Below are 23,834 nucleotides of genomic sequence, written 5' to 3'. Positions count from 1 at the left end.
AATAGAGAACCAGTACTGAGTGGTTAGTTTATTTTAGTATAAGGTTCCCAACTGTAGAAGTGAATTTCATCTTCTCGGCTATTTGTTGTTAAAGCCAACATTTTTTTTTTTTTTTTAAACACACACAGATACACATAAAATATGGTGGCATATTTTTCTGCTGTTTTGTTATGGGGGAAAAAAGTAACACATTTTATTTCCGGACCTATTTCTCAACAATCGGAATCTGGCTTTTTACATCAAGGAAATTAGTTTAATTTATAAGTGAGTCAGTTGTAACAAAATGTAGCAGTGGTGCTCAAATCTCAGTGTAACAAGAATTCTGAAGCAATATTTCTATAACACGATCTCTTCAATTCCCTCATGCAAATTATTACGTATATTCCTCAATAACTCTGTCATCTGCTTTCTCCCTATGGCATTAGTCTCATCCTTTCCTCAAGTTTTATTTGGATTCTATTTTCAGAGTGTTGAGAGTCTTAAAATTCTCCTTACAAAGCTAACTCACCAATGAACATGCAGCGGACCAGACGGAACAGAATGATGTTATTGACAAAACAATTAACTGGGCTACTGAGCTATTGGTAATAAATAAATAGTCTTCATGATCTACAAATCTGACTGACTGATTAGTCAAAACTATGGATATGGAACTAATGGAATGATGAGGGGGCACTAGGCACATTATTGTTCTGAATTTGAGCTAACACAAGCAAAGTTTAAGCCTAATGCCACCTGATGCGTAATAAGTATGCAATAAATTGTGCTTCCTACCCCTCACCCCCATCTTCTCTGCATGCTTCCTTTATTATCTTAATTGAGAACAACCTTAAAATTTGTATTATATTAGCATTTTTTTTCTTTTTTTCTTTTTGGTTGCACCGCATAGCTTGCGGGATCTTAATTCCCCGACCAGGGTTCGAACCCATGCCCTGTGCACTGGAACTGCAGAGTCCTAACCACTGGACTGCCAGGGAATTCCCTATATTAGCATTTTATTGTTGTAGTAAAGGGGCAAAAACCCTAGTATTCTTTCAGTATATCTAAGGAATTCTTTCATTAGGATGGCTTTATTTATTCATTTATTTATTTATTTAGTCTCGTGTGTGTGTGTGTGTGTGTGTGTGTGTGTGTGTGTGTGTCTGTGTGTGTGTGTCTGTGTGTGTGTGTATTGATTCCCTGGATTGATTTATCTTTCAACCTTAAACACTGAGTTGCTTTTTGCCCTCTAGTTAGAAAGTTTTCTAGAAACCTAAAATTAATACTGTTTGTTCAAGTTATGTGGGTATACTTTATCCTCCTTGAAAAGTAAGATTCCAATTTTGTATTTAGAACATTAATATTTTGAACTCAGTGTCTTAAAAGACAAAAGAAAAGAAAACAAAACAAACAAAAAATGAAAGGAAAAAAGAAAAGAAAGAAAAATAAGTCCAAATTTTCTAATCACGTTTTTCACACCAGCTCTTCTATCTACAATTCTTTAATTTTCCCAACAAATATTGCTTATGTTGGCAGCTATGCATGGTTCACATACTCTTTAGGGAAGTATGTGTAAATTAAAATTTCCCACACAACAGTTAAGGGGAAAATAGCACATTTTTGTTTTACTTCTATGAAGACTGAAAAAATGGTTACTTAACTGGAAGCAGAAGCTGTAGTTTGTTAAGAGAGATGTATTCCTGACCCCAGGAGTCCCAAGTCTTATAAATATACAAGTGATGGTTTTGATAACCTCATCCTTCCGAGTGATGAGAGAAACATGTTAGTGAGGACATTTGAAATAGTAGGGAACACATAGCAAAGACATTTGAGAAAGCAGAAGAGAACGCAAATGAGAAAAGTAATACCAAATGAGAAAATTACAGAAAATTGGCTCTATCAGTTGAAAGTAAGCTAAAATGAACAGGGAGGGCAAGATGTGATGCTAAGCTCAATGAATCAGAGACTCAAAGATTCTACAGAGAATACAGAATGAACACGGAAGAATATTATTAATGGGCATCAATCAGCGCAACACGATATAGAGCCACATTTTTCTAAGAAGTAGCCTTAAGAACATATTCAGAAGTGAATAGCGTGTTCCTGATTACTTATGAAATGCTCCTTGTGTGGACATTAGTATGAGTTCAGGACACTGTACATTCTGCCATTTTACTGCAGAAAATGGAATTATGATGGAACGTGGTGCCCTGGGAACGAGGCAGTGTTGTCTTCTGAATCCACTCAGTAGATCTGAATTGTAGAGGTTCACATCCTAGGCTTCAGAAAATTGCTGTCTTAAAATTCCTGAGAGGAAGGAAGAATAAAGAACAGAAAGGCAGAAGAAACTCAACGTAGGAAAACGTATTGTACTGGCAATTAGCGGGGCTATTAGGCTTTTTAAATGTGACATATATCTTTACATTTGTATTTATATATCTCTTAATGTATGATGTCAATTCATTGAATCTAGATGTAATCACTGATCTAGAATGGTAGCTGTGAAACCATGCAAAGGAATCCAGTAATTTATTGGACTGGGAATATAGCCCAAATTGGCATATCAGTTGATAAGTGGCATCTACTTTTCTGGAGTACAAGGAGCAAGGATATATATGTCACATTTTTGAGAAACCTAACCAAACATCAAGAATTTGAAAAGTAAATAAAAAACTGCATTCTAGGCAGCAAGAGGCTTACCCACAGCCTTAGGGAAATGGTTGATTCTCTTAGGGATGGTAAAATAAGAATAGTGCTATTGGGGGAGCCTGGAGCTAGATGGTTATTTCCCTAAATCTCTGTAAGGCCACTTTCCTGTTCAAGATGCCCCCTATTCTCTGTACCCTGGCCCTTTTTGCCCTTGAGGGGCATGGATTTACCTCTTCTGTTTTCCCTATGAAGAGTCTGGGGTGGGGGAAGAAAGGGGAAAGAAATGAACTTTCATCAGGGGAGGTTTGTTTCCATCAGGCTATATTGGGTTTGAGTTGTAACATATTTTTTTTTTAATTGCAAGAAAAAGAAGCTTTATAAGCATTCACAGCCTTCTTTTTTTTGAGGAAGGAACGTACAGAACAGAGGAGCAAGTCTTCCCATTACCCCTTGGGACATCTCAGTTGTTCAGAGAATGACTCTTTGTGGACCAACTTTCTCTAAGTATTTTTTTTTTTTGGCCACGCGGCATGCGGGATCTTAGTTCCCCGACCAGGGATGGAACCGTTGCCCCCTGCAGTGGAAGCGCAGAGTCTCAACCACTGGACCGCCAGGGAAGTCCCTCTCTAAGTAAAGGAACACTAACCTCCCAGATAAATCCCTGCATAGAGGGTGAGTTTACCATTTACATGTAGTACATCTGAGGACAGACAGAAAATAAATAAAGCTTTCTGCTGTTTTTGGCTTCTCATTTGGAAGTGCCTAGTCAGAGGTGAAATTAACAAGTATAAACGTGCACATCTGGTTTCACAGAAAGCAATATATTAATGATAACTATGATTTCTGAAATTAACAAATAATCCAGTAAGGGGTTTAAAATTTTCTTGTATTGAAAACAAGAAGGTACCAAGAAGTCACAGGTATATATTTAATAAAATACTTTTATTAAAAAAGAATAAGGTTACATAAAATCAGGACCAACCTGGGATATCTTGAGCATTTAATTACTATAAGAATATTGAATAGATAAAATCCATTTTTGTGCCAATGTATAATTATATTCATATCAATCTTAATATATAATAAAAGGACCTATTATGTGCCTAGCACTCAACATATATTACTTCATATAATCTTTATAGCAAATCTATGAAATCTGTCCTTTGACTTCCACTTTACAGATAAGACAATAGAGACTGAAAGAGATAAGAGTAATGTATCCAAAGTCACAGAATTCCTTAGGCTAGATCCTAGTTTCAAATACAATTTTATCCCGAGTTGAAAAACAAACAAGCAAACATTTCTTTTTTCTCTATTTGCTCTCCTGTGTGGTTTCTCCTTTAAGCCTAACTTTCCTCTGACTAATTTAAGAACAGAATTGTAGAGATATGGGAATTCATGTGAAAGTCTCCCCCCACCCACCCCCGCTTGTGGCCATTGCTTTTTCTAGAGGACTGAGGATAAACTTTGTTCGATGCTACTAACGCTGAATGGCAAGAAGAGAGATGAGATGGAGTGGGGCAAGAAAAATGACCTGACTTCTCAGAAGAAAGAGTTCTTAAGGGGAAAGAGACAGTTGCTTGGAGTCAGCCTTGAACTCACACTACCCCAGTGGCTCAGGCCACTGCCCTTGTGAAAGCCTGTGACAGGCACCTCTGCTCATTTGCACACTCCGTAGCCAGGGCAGGTCTTAGAACGACTAGGATTTGGCCAGTGCTGCTGAATGCAAAGGCACCTGAACCGACAGTCGTGTTCAAATTGATTTTTGCTGGGGCTGAGCTCTCTGGTAGAAGAGTCTGGAGACATTTTTAGGCTTCCAGCCAATGTTGGCTAGAAGGATGGAACGGCTGTATGGACTCAAAAGACTTGACGTGCTTTAGAAGTGATGGCTGAATGAAACAAAAGCAGATCTTTTATAAAAATGGTATTTTGGGGTGGGCAGAATATTAATTCAACAAGAACCCAGAAACCCCCGCCCCTTAGCTTCTGGATTCTCAGATATTAGAGGAATTATAGGAGCAACAGATGGTTTGCACTTCTCCCTAAGAATCCAAGTAGTAGCTTTAAGCATCTAGATCGGAGGTTGGCATCTTCTGGTCCTTAGGCCAAATTTTGTCACAGATATATCAATTTAACTTATACAGGGACTGGGATTTCAAGCTTTGGACAAATCCTCAAATCCAGCCACGTGGGCTTTTATTTCTTCAGGCAATGAATTTGAATGGAGGGTCCCTCTTTTGGTACAGCATAGGTTTCCAGTTTGCTCAGTGCCTAGCCCTCTCCTGAGATATTGAAGCTCTGTTTGTTTTTATCATTACACTTCTATTGAGGATTCCCTTCCAGCAGAGAGCTGTCTGGATCCTGTACAAATCTGAGCTGGGAAAGCCTGTGAGCATCTCATTCACCAGCACTGACGATGGAAAGTGAATTCTCAACGTTGCCAGTTACTATAGCAAAGGTGACAGGAAAAACAGTCACTCGTAGCTCTTTTGTTTTTTTCTAAAGAAAAGTTTCAAATTGTAGTTTTTTAAAAAATTATTCATTACTTTTACATTGTGATTTTTCCCCTTTTTATTAAAAAATAAACAATTCAGTGGCCACAAGCACATTTGAATCCCAACCTATCAACATCTTGTATATTTAAACTCTCTTGGGCTCTGAGAATGCTTTTAAATAGCTCAGTCCAAAACAAAGCTAATAAAAAGGCAGAAATAAAAGTAAAAAATCTACTGGTGAATGAATGATGACAGAGAGGTATTTACTTGTTACTACCCATTTGATTCAACAATTCTCAAATAAAACGAAACAACCAAAGCAAAACCCTGAAGTATTCTTTTAGTCCTGTGAGTTGAAGGCCATTTATGCAGGTCACTCCCTCATAGAGTCGAATTTTGTGTGGGTAATGGGTAGTGCTAAGTATGGCTGGAAAATTGATATGACATTTTTTTTTGATTTCTGAAAACAGATTTTTCAGGCTTCTTTAGTGGTAACTAAAAAGTTCCTATGCAGGTTATACTTTATAGTGACCCAATGAGTAATATCTCTGTGAAGGAATTCAATCACTCATCATTTATCACCCCTCCAGTGGGACAGTTTCAGTATGTATAGATCCATAGTGTGTATGGGTTTCACTTTACTAAATGCAATAACTCATGTACTGGTTTGATATTTACAAAGAAATGTTGGACCTAATGATAGTTTTTAAGGAGCTGTCTGAATATGGCTGAACCAATAAAAACCATTGTACGGAAGAATAAAACACTATTAGTAAATGTTGGTATTGATATTGGTAAATATTAGTATAGTGATATTAGTAAGCTTTATTTTGCATAGGAAAGTCTATTCATAAAAAGGGACCTAATTTCTTCCTTGCCTCCATCCTGAGAAACAGACAGATGAGGAAACTGAGCATCTAAGAGTTTGTAGCTTAAAGGCACATAAGTAGAAAATGAGGAATCTGGGACTACAGCTCAGGAAGTCTGACTGATGTCAGGGTCTTTCCCTAACATCTTGCCACATAAAAGTAGGGAACAGTAAAATCTTTGGGCTGTCAGGAAGGAAAGGATATGGACAGCCAAGATGTGACTTTAGTTGTTGTTGTTTTCTAGGCCATATTTTAGATCTAAAATATAAAGACATACAAAGTGCCATGACGGTTGTTTTTACTTCGTCAGTATTGGGGGAATCTGCAAATTGGGTTGTACTGAACATCTGAGTTTAATGGAGATTATCTCTATTTTTATTAGGAGTGAGTCTGAGAGGTTCGCTGATAAAATGAGAACAGATGCTCACTTCTGAGAACTAACCACAGCCCACAATCAAGCCCGATAAGAAATCAGAAGAGAAGTAACTTACTTTGAGCAAACGTGTCCTAAGTTCATAAGGTAGAGATGAAGCTACCAGCAGAAAGTGGACAAAATGCATGTGTTGGAAACAAGTTGACTCCAGCTTCAAAATCTAAGGAGAGATATATGTCAATATCAGTAAATGGAGAGAGAGCTGTACACTCTGAGCAGAAAGCCAAGAGAATGAGTGATAAAATTAAACATTCATTAGGCAAGTGGAGGAAATGATCAAAATAACCACCAAAGAACAGTGAGGTCTAAATCTGCCTTTTCTTTTTTCTTCCGGTGATATGTTGACATTATTGAAACCTTGCATCAGTATTTTCTAAAACTAGATCTCTTGGGTTAGACAGTAAAGAATTATGGCAGTTGGTCTTCCAAAGAGAGGTGCCATTGTCTGAGAGAGGAATTCAGTATGCCAAGAAAAGAAATGGAACTGCTGGGGTATGATGTAAGAAAACTACCAGAGAGTTCTAGTAATGTAAATGTGAGCACTTACTATTTCAAAGCCTCATTTTTACATACTAGTTCTTAGTATGTAAAAATGAAATAATAGTTCAAAGCACTATTTTGAGAAATAAAGAGATAATTGGCAAAAGGCCTCAAAAATAATGATGGCTAAATAAACTGTTGCTATTAATTTGTTCCAAGCATGCTTTCCTAAGCTTTCCTGTATGGTTAGAGGCATATGGTTTAAATAAGGAAAATTATAACAAAATACCGTACAGGAGTAAAAGGATCTCAAAGTCTGTCAAGAAGAAATTAAGAAGTTGAAGAATTTGCCTAGCATTGCTTAGCTAGTAGAACTGGCCGAAAACCAGGCCAGTTTCATTCCAAAGCTCCTGCTTTTTCCTCTGTCCCATTCTGCTTCTGTAAATGAGCTGATCTGTAAGCAAAGGAAAGGTGATAATTACATTTATAATTTGCTTTGCTTTCAAGTTTCAGGTTTAAGCCGTAGTACCTCTGTCCTAGTAGGTGTACACTGTTGCAGAGCCAGAATGTACCTTAAATACTTGGGTCCTTGCCTCTCTTTCTGCACTGGTCAGAGGCGTGAGATGTGGATGGTATAGAGCCCAGCATACTCTCACCATGAATCCGTGACCCGGGGCTACGGCTAGTCCCTGGTCCCAGCTCCAGCCTGACCGCAGCCACAAGCTCAGCCTAATTTGAACCTCTTCCCTGTAGTAAGGATACTTTGCATGATACTTTGGGATCCAAATGCAGGTAGTAAAATTACTGTTTCAAAGCCAGGTGGGGAAACACCTGAGGAGATATTGGACTTGCTGAAAAGGAATTTTTTTTGGACTTTTCTTCCCCAAATTGTGGGAATGATATGTGGGAGGAGAAAATATTCAAGTAAATATGGTATGGTGGAGAGCGTCTGTAATATGAGCCTGGTGTCTCAAGGGAAAGGTCTTACTTTTGTGGCCCCTGGGCAAGAATTAACCCATCATTTTTCTTCCACGTTTCTGCCGCCCAGACTTGGCTGGAATCCTGGACAGAGGACGCTTTTAACCCCTCCATCTCCTCCTCTGCTCCTTGCCCGGGGCTTGTGTGTTGTTGTGATAGGGTCGCCTCCCTTCCCCGGGTCTGTCCCTATGTAGGACTGTAGGAGGCCAGCTCTAGTGAATAGATAGGTAAGGACCAAGCGTGCGTTCCAACATTTGAACTAATCCAGCCAGTGTCAATAAGGAGAAGCGTAAAGTTCCCCGGATGTGGCCCAAGTCAGTTTACTTAGTCTAGGGGTGTGAAGTAAAGCCCGGGGTTTAATGACTAATAAAAGTCGCTCAAAGCCCCTGAGCTGTGTGTGCCGGGTCACACATGAGAGCTGGGATCCGAGGGCAGTGGAGACTCGCATGAGCTGCACATGTGGCCAGTGGAAATGAATTCTCAATTCCGCTCCGCAGCACGTGACTTCCTATTTCTGTAAGGTACTTCCAAGGGACTTCCTCTGTAAAATCAGCCAGCGTCCCAGAAGATTTCATTCAGCGCCGGCGCTGAGTTTCCTTCCAACCCGGGACAAAAGTTTTCCCTGAGATACGACGTTAGTTTCTCTTCTTTCTCTTTTCTTTGCCCTTGCCAGCATGCAAGGATCTTGTGGCTCCTGTGCGTGATCGGAAGCTGAATACACTGGTGCAGATCTCAGTAATCCACCCGGCGGAGCAGGGTCTGACAAGATACTCCAGCACGGAAATTGTGGAGGTGAGCGTGCTGTGTGCCTGATTTACTCTCGATATCTCTCAGTCTCCCTCTGGATTTGAGCAAACAGCTGAAATACTTTAGATGGTGGCCTGCAGCTCTGCTAGGTTGCAACCCTCCGTCATTTAGGAAAGCATACCTGAGGTTACTAAGCATGCATTTGCAACTTACCAGAATAAACAAATGGGGAAAGAACTTGCCTTTTTTATAAAAGACCTATTTTTCTTCAGTAAGTAGAAGGAAAATCCCCACTCTGGATCTTTGAATAGAGTACTAAATAGGGGGGAAAAAGAAAAAAAATATATATATACATAAATTTTAAATTAAATGGAATGAATATTTCTTTGAGGGGCAAAAAAGAAAGTTGTAAATTACCTAGAGGCGTTTTAAACCTAAGTGTTTTTGCCCTTTTCATTTTTTCCTGTATTCTTCAGATTGTCTGTGGAAGCTTCGTATTCTCTGCCTTTCGTGCATGTCAGAAGCTTCATATTCTCTGCCTTTCGTGTGTGTCTTTTTAAAGTATGATGTTTCTCAAAGAAAGGTGGATGATTAATTTGAGACACTGTGGTGTTTCTAGGCAAAAGGTGTAAATATTATTCATCCGATGAGAGATTTCCTATTTACATTTATTGTTGCTAATATAACATTCAAAATGTGTTGGGAGGAAACTTGTTATTGTGTTGGACCAGATTCAAAAGAGGAAGTGTTTCCCTTTTGATTATTTTGTTCTCATCACATATTTCACAGCCTTAGTGAATGAGAGATACTTATTCTCTGGGACTAAAGAAAATGTTCTCTACAATCCTTAAGCTTTGCTTTTCTTCCACTTGGGAGCCCCGTCTGTTTTGAACGAGGAGTTTCTCTGCAGAATCTAAGTTGCCTACCCCAGACCTGACTTGCTGAGTGCCATTGGTGGAATAAATGATTCAGACGAAACTCCATTCATTTCTCTAATGGGAATGACCCAGATCCTACACGTAGCCCTGACTCTGTCCTTGGGAAACTTTAGGTTCCAATGCTGGTATCGTTTGTAGTTAATGCTGTGGTTGAATAAACAAAAATAGTCTTATTCATTCAAGGAAAACTAAAATTGGAAAATTGTTCATTTATATGAAAACTATTTTCAAGCATTATTTCAACTTGATTATTTTAAAAATATTGTCGAAACGTAAAAGAAATTATTTATTTTGACACATTTATTTGAACATACATAGCTGTTGTTGACTGTTTCATTCACTGCATGTTCCAGAGCATCTAACACCGTGCCAAACAAAAAGCAGTATTTGTTGAATAAAAGGAAGAAAGAATGAATGAATAAATGAATAACTTCAGCTTCCAGAAACTTCCATAAACAACTGGCTTACAGAACTCTAGCAAACATCTCCATGATATTCAGCACTATGCATATTTAAATATAGATATAAAATTTAATGTTGGATGTCAGCTCTCTAAAAATGAATTCTGAGGCATGGAAAAACCCTGTGCACTGCATCCTGAGCTAGTAATTTCATAGCCCCGAATGCATCATATTTAGTTTCTTTCATTAGTTTTCAAATCAGTCTGAGAAAAAAAATACAGCTGAACATCTAAAAACAAATGGACGCTATCAGAGCATGGCTTTCAATTGAATCATTACAGAAAGGAAATAAAGGGACAGCGTAAGATTGCCAAATGGTTCTTGATGAGAAAAGAGCTTCATTTTAATTTGATCAGTCAATATCTCAGGTTATTTGCATAAATCACAGGTTATGTCCATTACATGTATTCTAAATGGACTGACAACTGACCCTAAAGAAGGGTGCTGCATATAATGAAAATAAATTGTTTTTCAAGATTCTTAGCAGCTCTGACAATGATGCAGGGCATTTACTATCAACAGCTCTATCAGTACTTTGGGGCCCTGGGTCGTGTTGTTCCCTGTGGGCATCATTTGGCAATTCAGATATCTCTTCTAATAGAACCACTTCCTAGAAAAACAGACCCAGACACTTTCTGCATTCTCATGTGTCACTGCATGCTGCTGACTGCTGCCTTATTGAATCAAAGTTGTCTGCTTGTGCTGTTACAGGGAACAAGAGACCCACTGTTCTTGACTGGTGTCACATTCCCATCTGAGTATCCCATCTATGAGGAGACCAAAATAAAACTAACAGTCTATGATGTCAAGGATAAGTCTTATGACACTGTAAGTACTTGTACTTATTTCTTTCTTTGGGAAAAGCAGTAAGCTTTTCCAAACCATTGGGTTTTTGATGTAACTGGCATTTTTCGAAGAGGGGCTTTGTACTGTGTTTATGGTTGTCTTATGTTTATAGTTTGCTGGGATTTCTTTCAAATTCACTTGGCTTAGTGCCATACTGGCAACTGGTTAGGAGCAAAAGCTTTCAGAACAGTTTCTCCTCTTTTTCAGGGAGGCTGGCTGGATGTCTTGGTTTACATTTTTGTTCTTATTGCTTTAGGAGTTGTTGAAGGAGTAGCACCGTGAGCGGAAAGCAAGTGGAAGAGAGTAAATAATGTTTCAGAACTTTCTAGATATTGTCATTATTCTAAAATGGGATTGATAAAGTGTTCTGCTTTCACAATTTATTCTTTTACGTACTGAATAAGAGAAACTCCCTCTGTTCTTCTGATGTTGTCCGTGGGACCAAAGCAAACAGAGGAGGAAGTAACCGTCAGCATGAGGCAGAAGCTTTCATTGGCCTAGTTACAGGAAGGTCATGTTAAGTCCTGATGGTCTTTTGTCCTAGGCTGTTCCTAATGGGTCTGACTTTTCCTCCGCTTGAATCAGTGGGTTCAAGTGAGACCGTTAGGTACCCAGGCACTGCCTCTGGAGCCCACTCTGAAAATCCCTGGACAGGAGAGAATGTTATTGATAGGTGTTGAGAAGGGGTTGGTTTAGCCCTCTTCTTTAAATCTCTCCCATCAGCATGAATTTTTGTCTGTTTTCAAGGCTGGGTGAGCTATGGGAGTATTGATGGTCCACAATGAAGTATAAGCCAGGAAACACTTTGAAAGCAGGTAGACCAGTAGGTTCTGGGAGAATTCTTCTTGAGGCTATGGGGTGCTGCCCGGCTTGGAGAGTCACACACACCTGGTTGAGGGGAAATGCACCTTTCAGCTCTGCCCTCGCTAGGCATTTCTGTCTCGCTCATGAGTCTCTCTTTCCTTTTCATTCTTTACCCCGAAACATGTAACATAGGTAGATGGTGGGTATATGTAACAGAGAAAAAAATATTCTGCATTAAAGGCATTTCTACTCAGCCCCAGAAAAGTTCATGTCTTCAAAACTGCAGAAGAAATGCCCAATGAAATGCGCAGCACGTATGTGGTATAGAAACAGTGATGGCGGTCAGGTAGAGCGGTTGAGAAGGCAGACTTTCTGGTTCCCGTTCCACTTTGTGACTCTGGGAGAATTGATCCTCATTTATATTTACCTGGTGGGGGCAAAGGGGGTGTTGTAAGGATTAAATAAGCTAATATATGAAACATGTTTAGAAGACTTCACAGCTACAGATTCGTAAGTGCAAGTTTATTATTGCTGTAGTTATTGTTTTGGCTGCTGCCTTGTGGTCTCTCATAAATAGTAATAATCAAATAAAAGAATATTAACCAAAGGCTTTTCCCATATATACTAACTTTGTTTTTTCTTAAGTAGTCCTACACTTATTATTTCTGACTTCTTTGAAGAAAAGTGGAAGATAAAAATATATATATATATATTTTTAACATCTTTATTGGAGTATAATTGCTTTACATTGTTGTGTCAGTTTCTGCTGTATAACAAAGTGAATCAGCTATATGTATGTGACGCAAGAGGGAGTGGATATGGGGATATATGTATACGATAAAAATATTTTAAGAGACAAACATTGGGGTTAAAGCTAGCAACTAAAAAAAAATATTAATATTTGCCTGGGAGTTTTGTTTTTACCCTTTCTATTCCTTTTCCTTGATTTTTGAGGTAACAAGGAAAAGGAGTAGACTGTGTTTGGGATATCTGGACCAAAGACTATGCACAAAAACTACAGCATGACTCTTTTTTTTTTTTTTTTTTTTTTTTTTTTGCCTTCTGCCAAGAAGAGAGGGAAATGGGGGAAAAAAATCATAAAATTGGGAAAAAGGGAGATATGGTTCAAATGGATGGTGGGAGGAGGTGACACAACTATGCGGAGAAGTAATAAGCAGGGAGGTGATCAGGGTGACAGGGAAAGCAAAGCAGAAACTATGGAATTTTATGTTTTTTCCAAGCACATGGTCAAATTCAATGCTCCCAGAGGTCCCAAGGTGTAGACAGGATGGAGAATATGGAAGGGCCAGAGTTATAGAAACACTGTGCTACAGAGATGAAAATGTTGAGCTCTTGGGTTGGTTAAGCCCTAGAGATATCAGAGTTAGAAATATTAAATACCAAAGGTGTTTCTATCCCCTTCAATCTGCCTCATTTAAAATGTTATGTATGTTAATGCTCTAGGGATAAATAGTTAACTTACTCATTAATTATGCTTTTTATGGGCTTCTATTCTGAAAACTCATTAATTAGGGTCTTTTAAAGACTTTCTTCCTTGATCCAGAGGTTTTATCACATAAAAGTATTGAACAAACTGGAATCCCTGCTGTGAAAGAAGACTTGTGAAATTCGAACATACTTAAGAAATGCAACCAGCTTTCATTTACCAAGTGCTGTTAATTAAAGCATAACTTCTTCCTTAAAATAACTAACAGTTCTGGTGATGGAAGTGTAAATAGAAACACAGTTCATTAATATGCTAATAGTCTCCATGGACATGTAGTCTTTATCCTGGCACCTTTTCTCTGTTTTTTGCCTTAATTTTTATTGGGGTATAGTTGATTTAAAATGTTGTGTTAGTTTCTGCTGTATAGCAAAGTGAATCAGTTATACATATAGCCACTCTTTTTTAGATTCTTTTCCCATATAGGTCATTACAGAGTATTGAGAAGAGCTCCCTGTGCTATACAGTAGATTCTTATTAGTTATCTATGTTACATATAGTAGTGTGTATATGTCAATCGCAATCTCCCAATTTATCCCTCCCCCCCTTTCCTCCCCCAGTAACCTTAGGTTTGTTTTCTATATCTGTGACTCTGTTTCTGTTTTGTAAATAAGTTCATTCGTATTACTTTTTTAGGTTCCACATACAAGCGATATCATATGATATTTGTCTTTATCTGACTTCACTCAGTATGACAATCTCTAGGTCCATCCATGTTGCTGCAAATGACATTATATCGTTCTTTTTTATGGCTGGCACCTTTCCTCTTATTTCTTAAGGTTTGTTTTTTTTTGGTGTGGAGGTGGATGCAGAAGTGAAGGAGGTGGCAAAGTGGTTTTAAAGTACAGTTTAGATTATGGGCATTTAAGAACCTAATTATTTTAAGATCATAATACTTTTAAGGATTAAGAAATGAAATTACGAATATTTATGTGTTTTGGAAAATCAACAAATTACGTGCATGTATTTAAAAGGAGTTTAAATATTTGATCCTAGTAAACCATTGATCATATTAGGACAGGACAATGAGATACTCTCTACTGGCTGAATACTAATTAATGGAGTCAGCTGACTAAGTTCCTTGTCTTTTTCTATTGAGTTTATTATTACTTGGAATTAGCCGGTCAGATAAATGCGTTACCTTGCCATCTCACGTTTGTTTACATACATATTAAAATTGGAAGTTTTGAAAGGGATAAGATAACCTTCCATCGGCGCCCTTGATGTGGCTATTATCTAACTTGTTCTCGTACTCCTCTAAACAACTGAAGCCGAGATTGTCTTTCTTAATAACTTCAGCAGAAATGCAATCAGTCATTGTAAAGAATGAAAAGAGTCTAACTGCTGATTCAGAAAGACTCTTGTTTCCCCCCACCACATCCTTCATCCTTCGCATTCATTGCAATGAGTCTCCCTCTGCAGCAGATGGATGGATAATGCTTGGCAGGTAGGGAGGCTGGAGTCGAGGGAGATAGGGTCATTATTAGAATTAGAGTGACCTTTCTGTTATTTTCCTTACCATAAGGAAATTATCTATTTTCTCAGAATGGGCTGTTCTAATACCCAGCTATTTGGTGGAGACTTTAAAGAGTGAAATTGAAGCCCATGGCTAGAATATGAGAGCCCAGGTTCTACCAGGGAAGTTGATGTCTTCTGGATATATACTGGTTGTAGACTCTTTTTTAATACTCTTGCAAACTGGAACAACATAGACAAAAGTGTTTTTAGCACATCATTTACAATGTTCAGCCCTAGGGAAGTAAGCTGGGAATCTGGGTCTTTCATACGTTATAGCAAAAACTCAGAGGAAGGAGAAATTTATGAATGAAAAGAACATCACCATCAAACCTTTCTCTTTTTCCCCTTCCTCCCAAGCAACACGGTGTTTCGGAAGGTACTGAAGAAGGTTCTTTCCACACCCAGATGAGGACCACCATCAATCTAGAAACACATGATTAGGTCACCAAACTGTTTTTGTCCATGGTAGAAATTTAAATTTCTGATGTATTTTCAGGACTGCAGATTGACTTCAGTCCTTTTGCTCTAGGGTTAAATAAATGTTTGCTGTCTCCCCAGATTGTTAGATGTTTAGCTTATAGGACAGAGTCCCGTGTCCAATAGACACTGAACATTTCTCAGGTGAGAATCTATGTCCTAAGACATTTTTTACCGCCAATAAGTAACAACTCCACATTTGTACCTTTCAGAAAAAGTGACCTTATCTAGATTGGATGTAAATTTACGTTTTTAAATTTATTTTTATTTATTTTTATTTTTTTGGGCCACACCGTGCAGCCCATGGGATCTTAGTTCTCTGACCAGGGACTGAATCCCTGCCCTCTGCAGTGGGAGTGCAGAGTCTTAACCACTGGACCTCCAGGGAAGTCCCCTGGATGTAAATGCATTGTATTTTGTGTGTTATACGTCCAAGGAAGTTTAGTACTAGTACAATTCCCTAGGCAGAATTATGCGGTTCAGTTTTTATGTTTTTCAATGGAAAATAAAACCATTTTCTATTTAGTATACTTTGGCTTGGCTTGATTTTCTCCATTGACTTCTTACAAATTTAAGTCTAACTATACTTGTTGAGACAAATTCTGTGGCTGGCCTTCCACTCTACCTGGAAGATATGGTGAACTGGGTAAGGAAAAAGAAATTAAGATTACTGATCACTAAGTATATACCAAGCACTATGTTTAATTTTTAGTTTCTTCTTTAATCTCCATAAAACTTCTTTGAGGGAAGAAGTAACATTATGCCCATTTTAAAGATGAAGCAATTGGGATTCTGAAAACTTAAGTAGGTCAAGTCAAAGATCCTTTATTTTTTCCATGCTACACTATGGTACGTACATAGTTGATAGGATTTCTCTCATTTTTCACTCCCACAATATGATATTTTTTACTTCAACTGATACTTTAAAAGCATTCTTCATTTGGAGCCTAAAAATTGGTTAATTGAGAAAAAATGTCAATAATCAAATATAGGAAAAAAACTCATATCCAAACATTTTAAGCACTTAAATTCAGTATGTATAACTAACTGCAGCTGTCTGAAAAACTTTTGTAATGGAGTGACCAGCTACTATTCATGAAAACATAGCTGTTATTGCCTGTTGTGAAATGGCTACATTTATGTCTCATACTTTTGCTTTTGTCCCCCTGGCCTTATTTTTCCCTTTTCTTTTATGTGTGCTGCATGGTCCTCTCAACCTCTTCATTCACTCAGCCTTGGCCTTTTGGAATGCTCGCCTTTATGTTTTGACATAGTTTGCAAGGGGAGTTGCTAATTCCATACGGAAGTAGTTCAGAGTTCTAACATGTTGCCGCCCTTCATGAATGGATAAAGAAGATGTGGCACATATATACAATGGAACATTACTCAGCCATAAAAAGAAATGAAATTGAGTTATTTGTAGTGATGTGGATGGACCTAGAGTCAGTCATACAGAGTGAAGTAAGTCAGAAAGAGAAAAACAAATACCGTATGCTAACACATATATATGGACTCTAAGAAGAAAAAAAAAGGTCATGAAGAACCTAGGGGTAAGACAGGAATAAAGACACAGACCTACTAGAGAGTGGACTTGAGGATATGGGGAGGGGGAAGGGTAAGCTGTGACAAAGTGAGAGAGTGGCATGGACATATATACACTACCAAACATAAAATAGATAGCTAGTGGGAAGCAGCCGCATAGCACAGGGAGATCAGCTCGGTGGTTTGTGACCACCTAGAGGGGTGGGATAGGGAGGGTGGGAGGGAGGGAGATGCAAGAGGGAAGAGATATGGGAACATATGTATATGTATAACTGATTCACTTTGTTATAAAGCAGAAACTAACACACCATTGTAAAGCAATTATACTCCAATAAAGATGTTAAAAAATAAATAAATAAATAAATAACTTCTCTTCCTTTCTACCTGTTGATAAGTGGTATATATTTACAAAGAGCATATTTATATTTTATTGAAGCATAATTTACATACAATAACAGGGACAGATCTTAAGCGCTCACTTCGATGAGTTTGACAATGCATATGACTATGTGGCCTTTACCCAAGGCAAGATATAAAACGTTTTCATCCTTCTAGAAGGTTCCCTTGTATCCCTTCGCAATCAGTTGCCACTCCCCCACACACACTGTAAGGCAATCACTTTCCCATATCTACCGACATATATTTGTTTTGCTTATTAAAATTTATGTGAATGATATCACATAGTGTGCACTCTCTTGTATCTGGTGTTTTCTGTTGAACATAATGTTTTTGAGATTCATTCATGTTGCTCAGTGACTTGATTACTGAATGGTATTCTGTTGTAGTCATACACCACAATTTACGTATTCATTCTCATATTGATGGACATTTAATTGCTTTCAGCTTTTAATAACAGTGACTAAGTCTCTATGAACATTTGAGTGCAAGTATTTGTTTGAAATTGTCCTTTTATTCTGAGGGGTAAATTCTGAGGGGTAAATTTTATTTTTATTCTGAGGGGTAAATACCAAGGAGTATAATATTTACATTATAGGTCAGATACCCGTTTAACTTTTCTAGAAACTATTCTTCAGGATTATTTGCAACTTTATTCTCCTCCTCTTAGTAATTCATGGGAGTTCTAGTTAACTGCACAAATTAAGATACTGTCAATCTTTTTCACTTAGCATTCTAGTAGATATGAAGAGGTATCTCATTGTGGCTTTAATTTGCATTTTCTTGGTGACTAGTTATGTTGAGCAGGTTTTCCTGTGCTTATTGGCCACTCATCTTTTTTTTTTTTTTTTAATGAAGTGTCTGTTCAAGTCTTTTGCCTATGTAAAAAAATTGCTTTTCTTTTTATTGTTATTTCTAAGAATTCTTCATATTTTGTGTGTATGAGTGCTTTTGTTAGGTATATGTGTTACGGTTTTCTGTGAATCTTTGGCTTGCCTAATAATTTCCTTAATGATGTATTTTGTTGATCAGAAATTTTAAATCCTGATTAAGTCCGTTTTTCATGCATAGTAAGTGCTAAGTGTGTCCTAAGAAATCTCCCTAACCTCAGGCCAGGAGAATATTCTCCAGTGTTTTCCTCCAAAATATTTTATAGTTCTAGCCTTTACAGTTAGGTTTAAGCTCCATCTCAAATTATTTTTTGTAATAGGAATAAGGTAGGGATTAAAGTTATTTTCTCTTATGTAGATATCTAGTTATTTCAGCGTCATTTGTGAAAAATACTTTTTTCTCCACTGAATTTAGTTGGTACCTTGACTGGAAAATCAGTGTCTACTGATACATGTGGGTCTGTTTCTGGATGCTCTGTTCTGTTCCATTGATCTGTTTGTCTAGCTTCATGACAATAACATGATTTTTGTTGCTTCATAATAAGTCCTGAAATCTGGTAGTTTAAATCTTTTATCTTTACCAGCTTGTTCTTTTTATCGAGGTTGTTGGTTTTGTTTTTGCCCATTTGAAAGCCCTTTTTCTTTCCATATAAATTTTAGAACAACTTGTCAGTTACTTTAAAATACCTGTTGGGATTTTGACTGGAATTGTACTGAATCTATAGATCAGTTTGGAGAGATGGACATCTTAATGACATTGAGTCTCGTGATCTATAAATATGGTATGGATATCTTTCCATTTATTTAGGTCTTTAAACTTTTATGAGCAATGTATTTGTGCTCAGTATACAAGTCATAATATTTTTTAGACTTATTTCTAGGTGTATGATTTTTTATGCTAGTATACAAGGTATTGTTTTAAAAGTACAGTTTTTAATTGTTGTTTGCTAATAGGTAGAGATATAATCATTTCTTTATATTGACTTTGTAGCCAAGGCTGCAGCCTTGCTAAATTCACATATTAGTTCTAAAGGATTTTTTCATGGATTCCATAGAGTTTTGTAAAATACACAATTATGTTATCTGCGAATAATGAAATATTTATGTTTCCCTTTCCAATCATTGTGCATTTTATCTTTCCTTATTGCACTGGTTAGGTAGGACATTTAATACAGTATTGATAGAAGTGGTAACAGTGGAAATCCTGGTTTTGTTTCCAGACTTAAGGGGAAAGTGTTAATATATCACCATTAAGTATGATCTTAACCGTAGGTTTTTCATAGATGCCTTTTTATCAGATTGAGGAATTTCCCTTCTATCTATAATTTTCTGTGTATTTTTTTTATCATGAATGGTGTTGGATTGAGTCAAACTATATTTTTCTGGTATGTGTTGAGCTGCTGAAATGTTTTTCTTATTTATTCTGTTAGTGTAATGAATTACTTTAGTTTTGTATGTTAAACCAACCTTAGATTCCTGGAGCAATTTTTTTTCTTTGATTCACTGTTCTTCCACGTCTTTGCCAAGCTTCAGCCTAGTATGTGGAGGAATCAACCTCTGATCTTCAGCCCTCGCCTTAGAGAAAGCCCTGTGCACCTTAGCAGTGAATCTCACTGCTCTTTTGCCCCCATTCTTCATTGGAATACCCTCCTGCATGCTGTGACATCCCATGGGGAAAAGTAGGTGGATGGGTGAGACTCAGGCTGTGACTAGGGCTCCTAGGGATTCAGATTTCTCACGCCAGGTCACATGGGCTCATTAGAAATTCATTACAAGTTCAGCTGGTTTCTATGGAAGATCCTCTACTTCCTGCTGCTCAGCCAAGGATGACACCAGCCCTGGGCATTTCTTCCTCTACTAAGGGTCTGTCACCATCTGGATTTCATTTCCTTTTGGTTTATTTATACCCTCAGTTTTCTGATAGGTTTAACAAAAAATATGATTTGGTGGCATATATGACCTCTTCTCAGTGTAACAATGGGAGTGACAATCTCTTGCAACTTTTTACATCTTAACCACAAGCAGAAGTGCTACTTATTTAACATCTTCCCTTTAGCATTTATGCTACTCTCTGTATGTCTGCATTTCCATCTCTTCCTTTAATTTCCTCTTCTCTGTAGTTACATATCAAGTGCCTTCCATTCTACCCTGCTCTTTACATTGTTTTCCCTTTTCTCACGTATTCCAGTTCTTTCTTTGTGCCACTATCCAATGCATGGGCACAGTACTTGCTCTATAGCATCTGTTCAGAGATTTTTGTTTCTTGTTTTTGTTTGGATTCCCACAATAGAGAAAAGGATATTCATCAATACCTCCTCACTTTCCAGAAAAAAATGTTGTTTGCATGGAGAAAGACTGGCTCTTAGACAATAACATAAGAAAATGAATTTACTCATGAAGCAAAACAAGCTTCTTACAAATTTCTGGGGGCCATAGCAGAGTGGCTGCTTGACCGTGAGGTAGCCATATCCTTATTTTATGGAGATCAGCAGAACTGTAGTTTCAGTGTTTTCACCCTTGACCATCTTCAGATGTGTGAGTTATGGAAACATTGTTTAACCTAGCTTAAAAAAGAAAAAAAAAAAAACCTAAATAAAATATTAATTAATAAAAGAAAAATTAATTTGCTTTTTTACAATTAAAGTAGGAATGGTTAGTTAAGGCCATTTCCCATTCTCTTTCCAAAACAGGGTAACTGTATTCATGTTCATCAAAAACATAGAGAAGCTTAGTCTACCCTGTATTCCCTAATGGAATACTGAGATTGGTGGGGATTAGTGATCCTCATAATATTTAAAGAGTTCTTCCAAGTTTAGAAGTAGGGTCAAAAAATTGAGCAAAGTATGTGACGAGCCAGTCCTCAGGAAAAAAAAAATCAAATGACCAAGAAACATAAAAAGTGTTCTAACTGTATTTTCTTGGAAACACAAATTAAAAGAGCAATGTGATCATCAATTTTTGCTAATAAACTGGCAAAAAATTTAAAGACCATTGCTGGCAGGAATGTGGGAAAAGTGCCCTTTCGTACAGTGCTGATTGAATGTAAAATTTTACAACTTAAAAAAAAAAAAAAATCTGCCAGCATCTAGTCAAATGAAAGGCAAGTGTACGTTTTGATTTAGCAATGTTACTGTTAGCTGTCAACCTCTTAGACGTAAAGCCACCAATACCTAAGGATATATGGAGAAGAATGTTTGAGCATTACTGTGAAAAATCAGAGGGAAAGTGTGAATAAATTCTGGTGTATCCTAATTAGGGATATTATGAAGCCTTAGAAAAGAACGATTAATTAATTGGAGCTCTAAAAGTAGACTTAGAAGTAGATCCACAAGGTATTGCATACTTGGGAAAAGCACGATACAGAAAATAATGTATAATAGAATACCATTTTTTGAAAACGAATAATAAAAAATGCCTTTATATATGTATGTGTGTTGTGTTTATAGTTAAGCAATATATAATTGTAAATGACTGTTGAATATGTAGAAAAATATAAGAGAATAAATGCAGTGAATGGAATGGGGGAGAAGAGGAGTAGATAATGAAAGAAAAAGAAAGAAAGGAAACAGGAGAGCATGAAATAAAATAATAGTATGATCAAACAAACCTGCTAGTGGATTTTCCGAAAATAAAAGAAAATAAATGTAACTTTAAAAGGTAAGTGTCATTTATATTACTTCCATGCAAAATACATTGTCCTCAGAGAAGTGTCACTTTTGCATCCTCAAGATTCAAAGCAGGAGGGCTGTCAGTAGCCTGAATGGGAGGGAACTGCTACAAACAAGTGACCACCTATAGGAATGCTAGCAGGTGCGGGGCAGTGCCTGGGGAGATGGCAGACCTGAGGGACCTACTGTCGGGGGGGATCATCTGTAGGGAATGAAGGCAGTAACTGAAAACCTCACCAAGGCCAGTCAGAGCAGAAGAGGAAGAAGATGGTCATCATTTGCATTACTTGATGAAGCCCTGGGAACTCCCTGAAATAACTAGGGGAACTTGTAGGGGACTCAAGGATCTGAGATCACAAGTTGGAGCTCCGTCTTCTGGTGCTGTTGTAGTCAGTAAACTGGATAATGAATTCATGCTTCCAAGTAGATTTAGGAGCATTTATTTATTTATTTATTTTTTTACCTGCTAACACCAATCAAATGATCTGATAACTGCCCACTGGGATTTGTGAGTCTAACTTGGACCCTGAACTGAGAGAGAGTTTATTTCTGCTTCACCTTATGTCCCTCTGAGATATTGACCTCATTCTGAGAGTTTTCAAGCATGTGCGGGTTGTTACCATTTTTCCAGTGGCTTAGGCTGTGGGCGCCTGGCTGGCCAGCTCTGTCTCATTCATGCGGCAGCCTTCTTGGCACAGCTGTGAGGGCAGGTGGAAGCTTAGGGGACATTCTATCTGATGGGGCGGATCCCTGAACAGCCCGACGTGGGCACAGAGGACGTGTGTCTTGCATTGGCTTCCCGTTCCTGCTTGGTTTTGCAAAGCTGAAATGTGATATGTTGCCAAAACATTTCTTCTGATTAGAAAGGAGCAGAAACTAGTGATTTAAAAGGTCCGTGTGCCATACAGCTCAGAATAGCTTTTAATTACCTTAAGTTTATATATGCAGCACAGTGGGAACAAAGGGAAATTCTAAAGAAACCTAGGCTTTCTTTAGAGTCATTTGAATGGAACGATAATTACAGCTAGGTTCCAGCTGGTATTTAAGTTCACGTGAAAAGTATTTTTAAACATACGGGGAAAAGTCATGTGTATCTACCAAGGCAGAAGGTGAGGCCACATTCTGAAAAAAGTTGAGGGACATCTGGTTCCACATTACAAAGATTTTCTTCTCAAGTTGCCATGAGCCGGGTTACTCAGGTTTCATGGCAGGAAGTCAAGCTATCTTTTAAGATGTTCCCCCTTGAGGGTGGAGCTAAATGCTGAGGGGGCAGATGTCCTAAGGAATTCAGTGTGTGAGTTCACAGAGATACTGGTCTTTCAGACAAACCTGGGTAATAGTTTTTAACCAGGAGAGAGAGAGAAGCTCTTGGAAGACACTATCGAGATTTGTTTAATCAGAAGGGGTCTCTAAGGATATTTAAACTTTTAAATAATAGACTGATAATTTTTTAAACTGCCGTCTTGTTTTTTGTTTGTTTTGAAAAGGGCACTGATAGTCACCTTAGCATGTTGGAATGTGGGAAAGCAGTTTCCCAAGAAAATCTTAATTGGATAGGGTTTAAGTGTAAACAAGAGCTCACCCACGTCACCCCCGCCTGCCCACCCTCAGGGAATTTGGAGCATGTGTTATGGCTACAACTTTGCTTTTCATTCCTAAGTTTAAATTGAGGCACAGTGAAATGTTCATAGCAGCTTGCTCTGGCCTCCAAGCAACAAAGAAACTGAGGGCTCGTATTAGAAACCCTGGACATGTGCTTGTGTCTTCATACCTACATATATAACAATTTTAAATATGAGTATGTACACGGAGTAAAATTCACAAATTTGTATTTATGTACATTAGGTAAGGCTTTAAAGTTGAAATTCCAGGATCAAGTTCATTTGTTGCCATGCAAGGCCAAAAATATGCTTAGGGCAATGTTAATATTCAGAGAAATGTTCTTCTATTTGTAAAGAGAACCTTTTCAGTTAGTGTAGGCTTAAAGGCAGAAGGATGTCTTTCAAATTCTGTTTTATTGCCTTCCCCATTCTGCTTTCCCCAGCACACACACACGTAATAGTCGCTTCCCCTTGGTATCAGCGTCTTCGACTTTGAACTTGCAATCTAAACAAGTATCTGAAAAAAGACAATACCAAACTGGAGATGAATTATTGAATT

The 23,834-nt window shown here is 37.8% G+C and overlaps 1 protein-coding gene across 9 annotated transcripts in view; it reads left to right on the top strand.

The window, feature by feature from the left end:
• INPP4B (inositol polyphosphate-4-phosphatase type II B) overlaps nt 1–23,834 on the top strand; it is a 750,879-nt gene that overhangs the window by 417,608 nt on the left and 309,437 nt on the right. For all 9 annotated transcript variants that reach the window (XM_082463351.1, XM_082463352.1, XM_082463345.1 and 6 more), the window contains 2 exons: nt 8,557–8,675; nt 10,741–10,857. In XM_082463351.1, the coding sequence (XP_082319477.1) occupies nt 8,557–8,675; nt 10,741–10,857 (236 nt within the window). The remainder of the gene's footprint in view (nt 1–8,556; nt 8,676–10,740; nt 10,858–23,834) is intronic.

This window comes from Balaenoptera physalus, assembly GCF_965194825.1.
Source record: "Balaenoptera physalus genome assembly, chromosome: 5".
Lineage (NCBI taxonomy): Eukaryota > Metazoa > Chordata > Mammalia > Artiodactyla > Balaenopteridae > Balaenoptera > Balaenoptera physalus.
The sequence above is the reverse complement of the archived record's forward strand: the minus strand, read 5'-3'. Positions and strand labels throughout refer to the sequence as shown.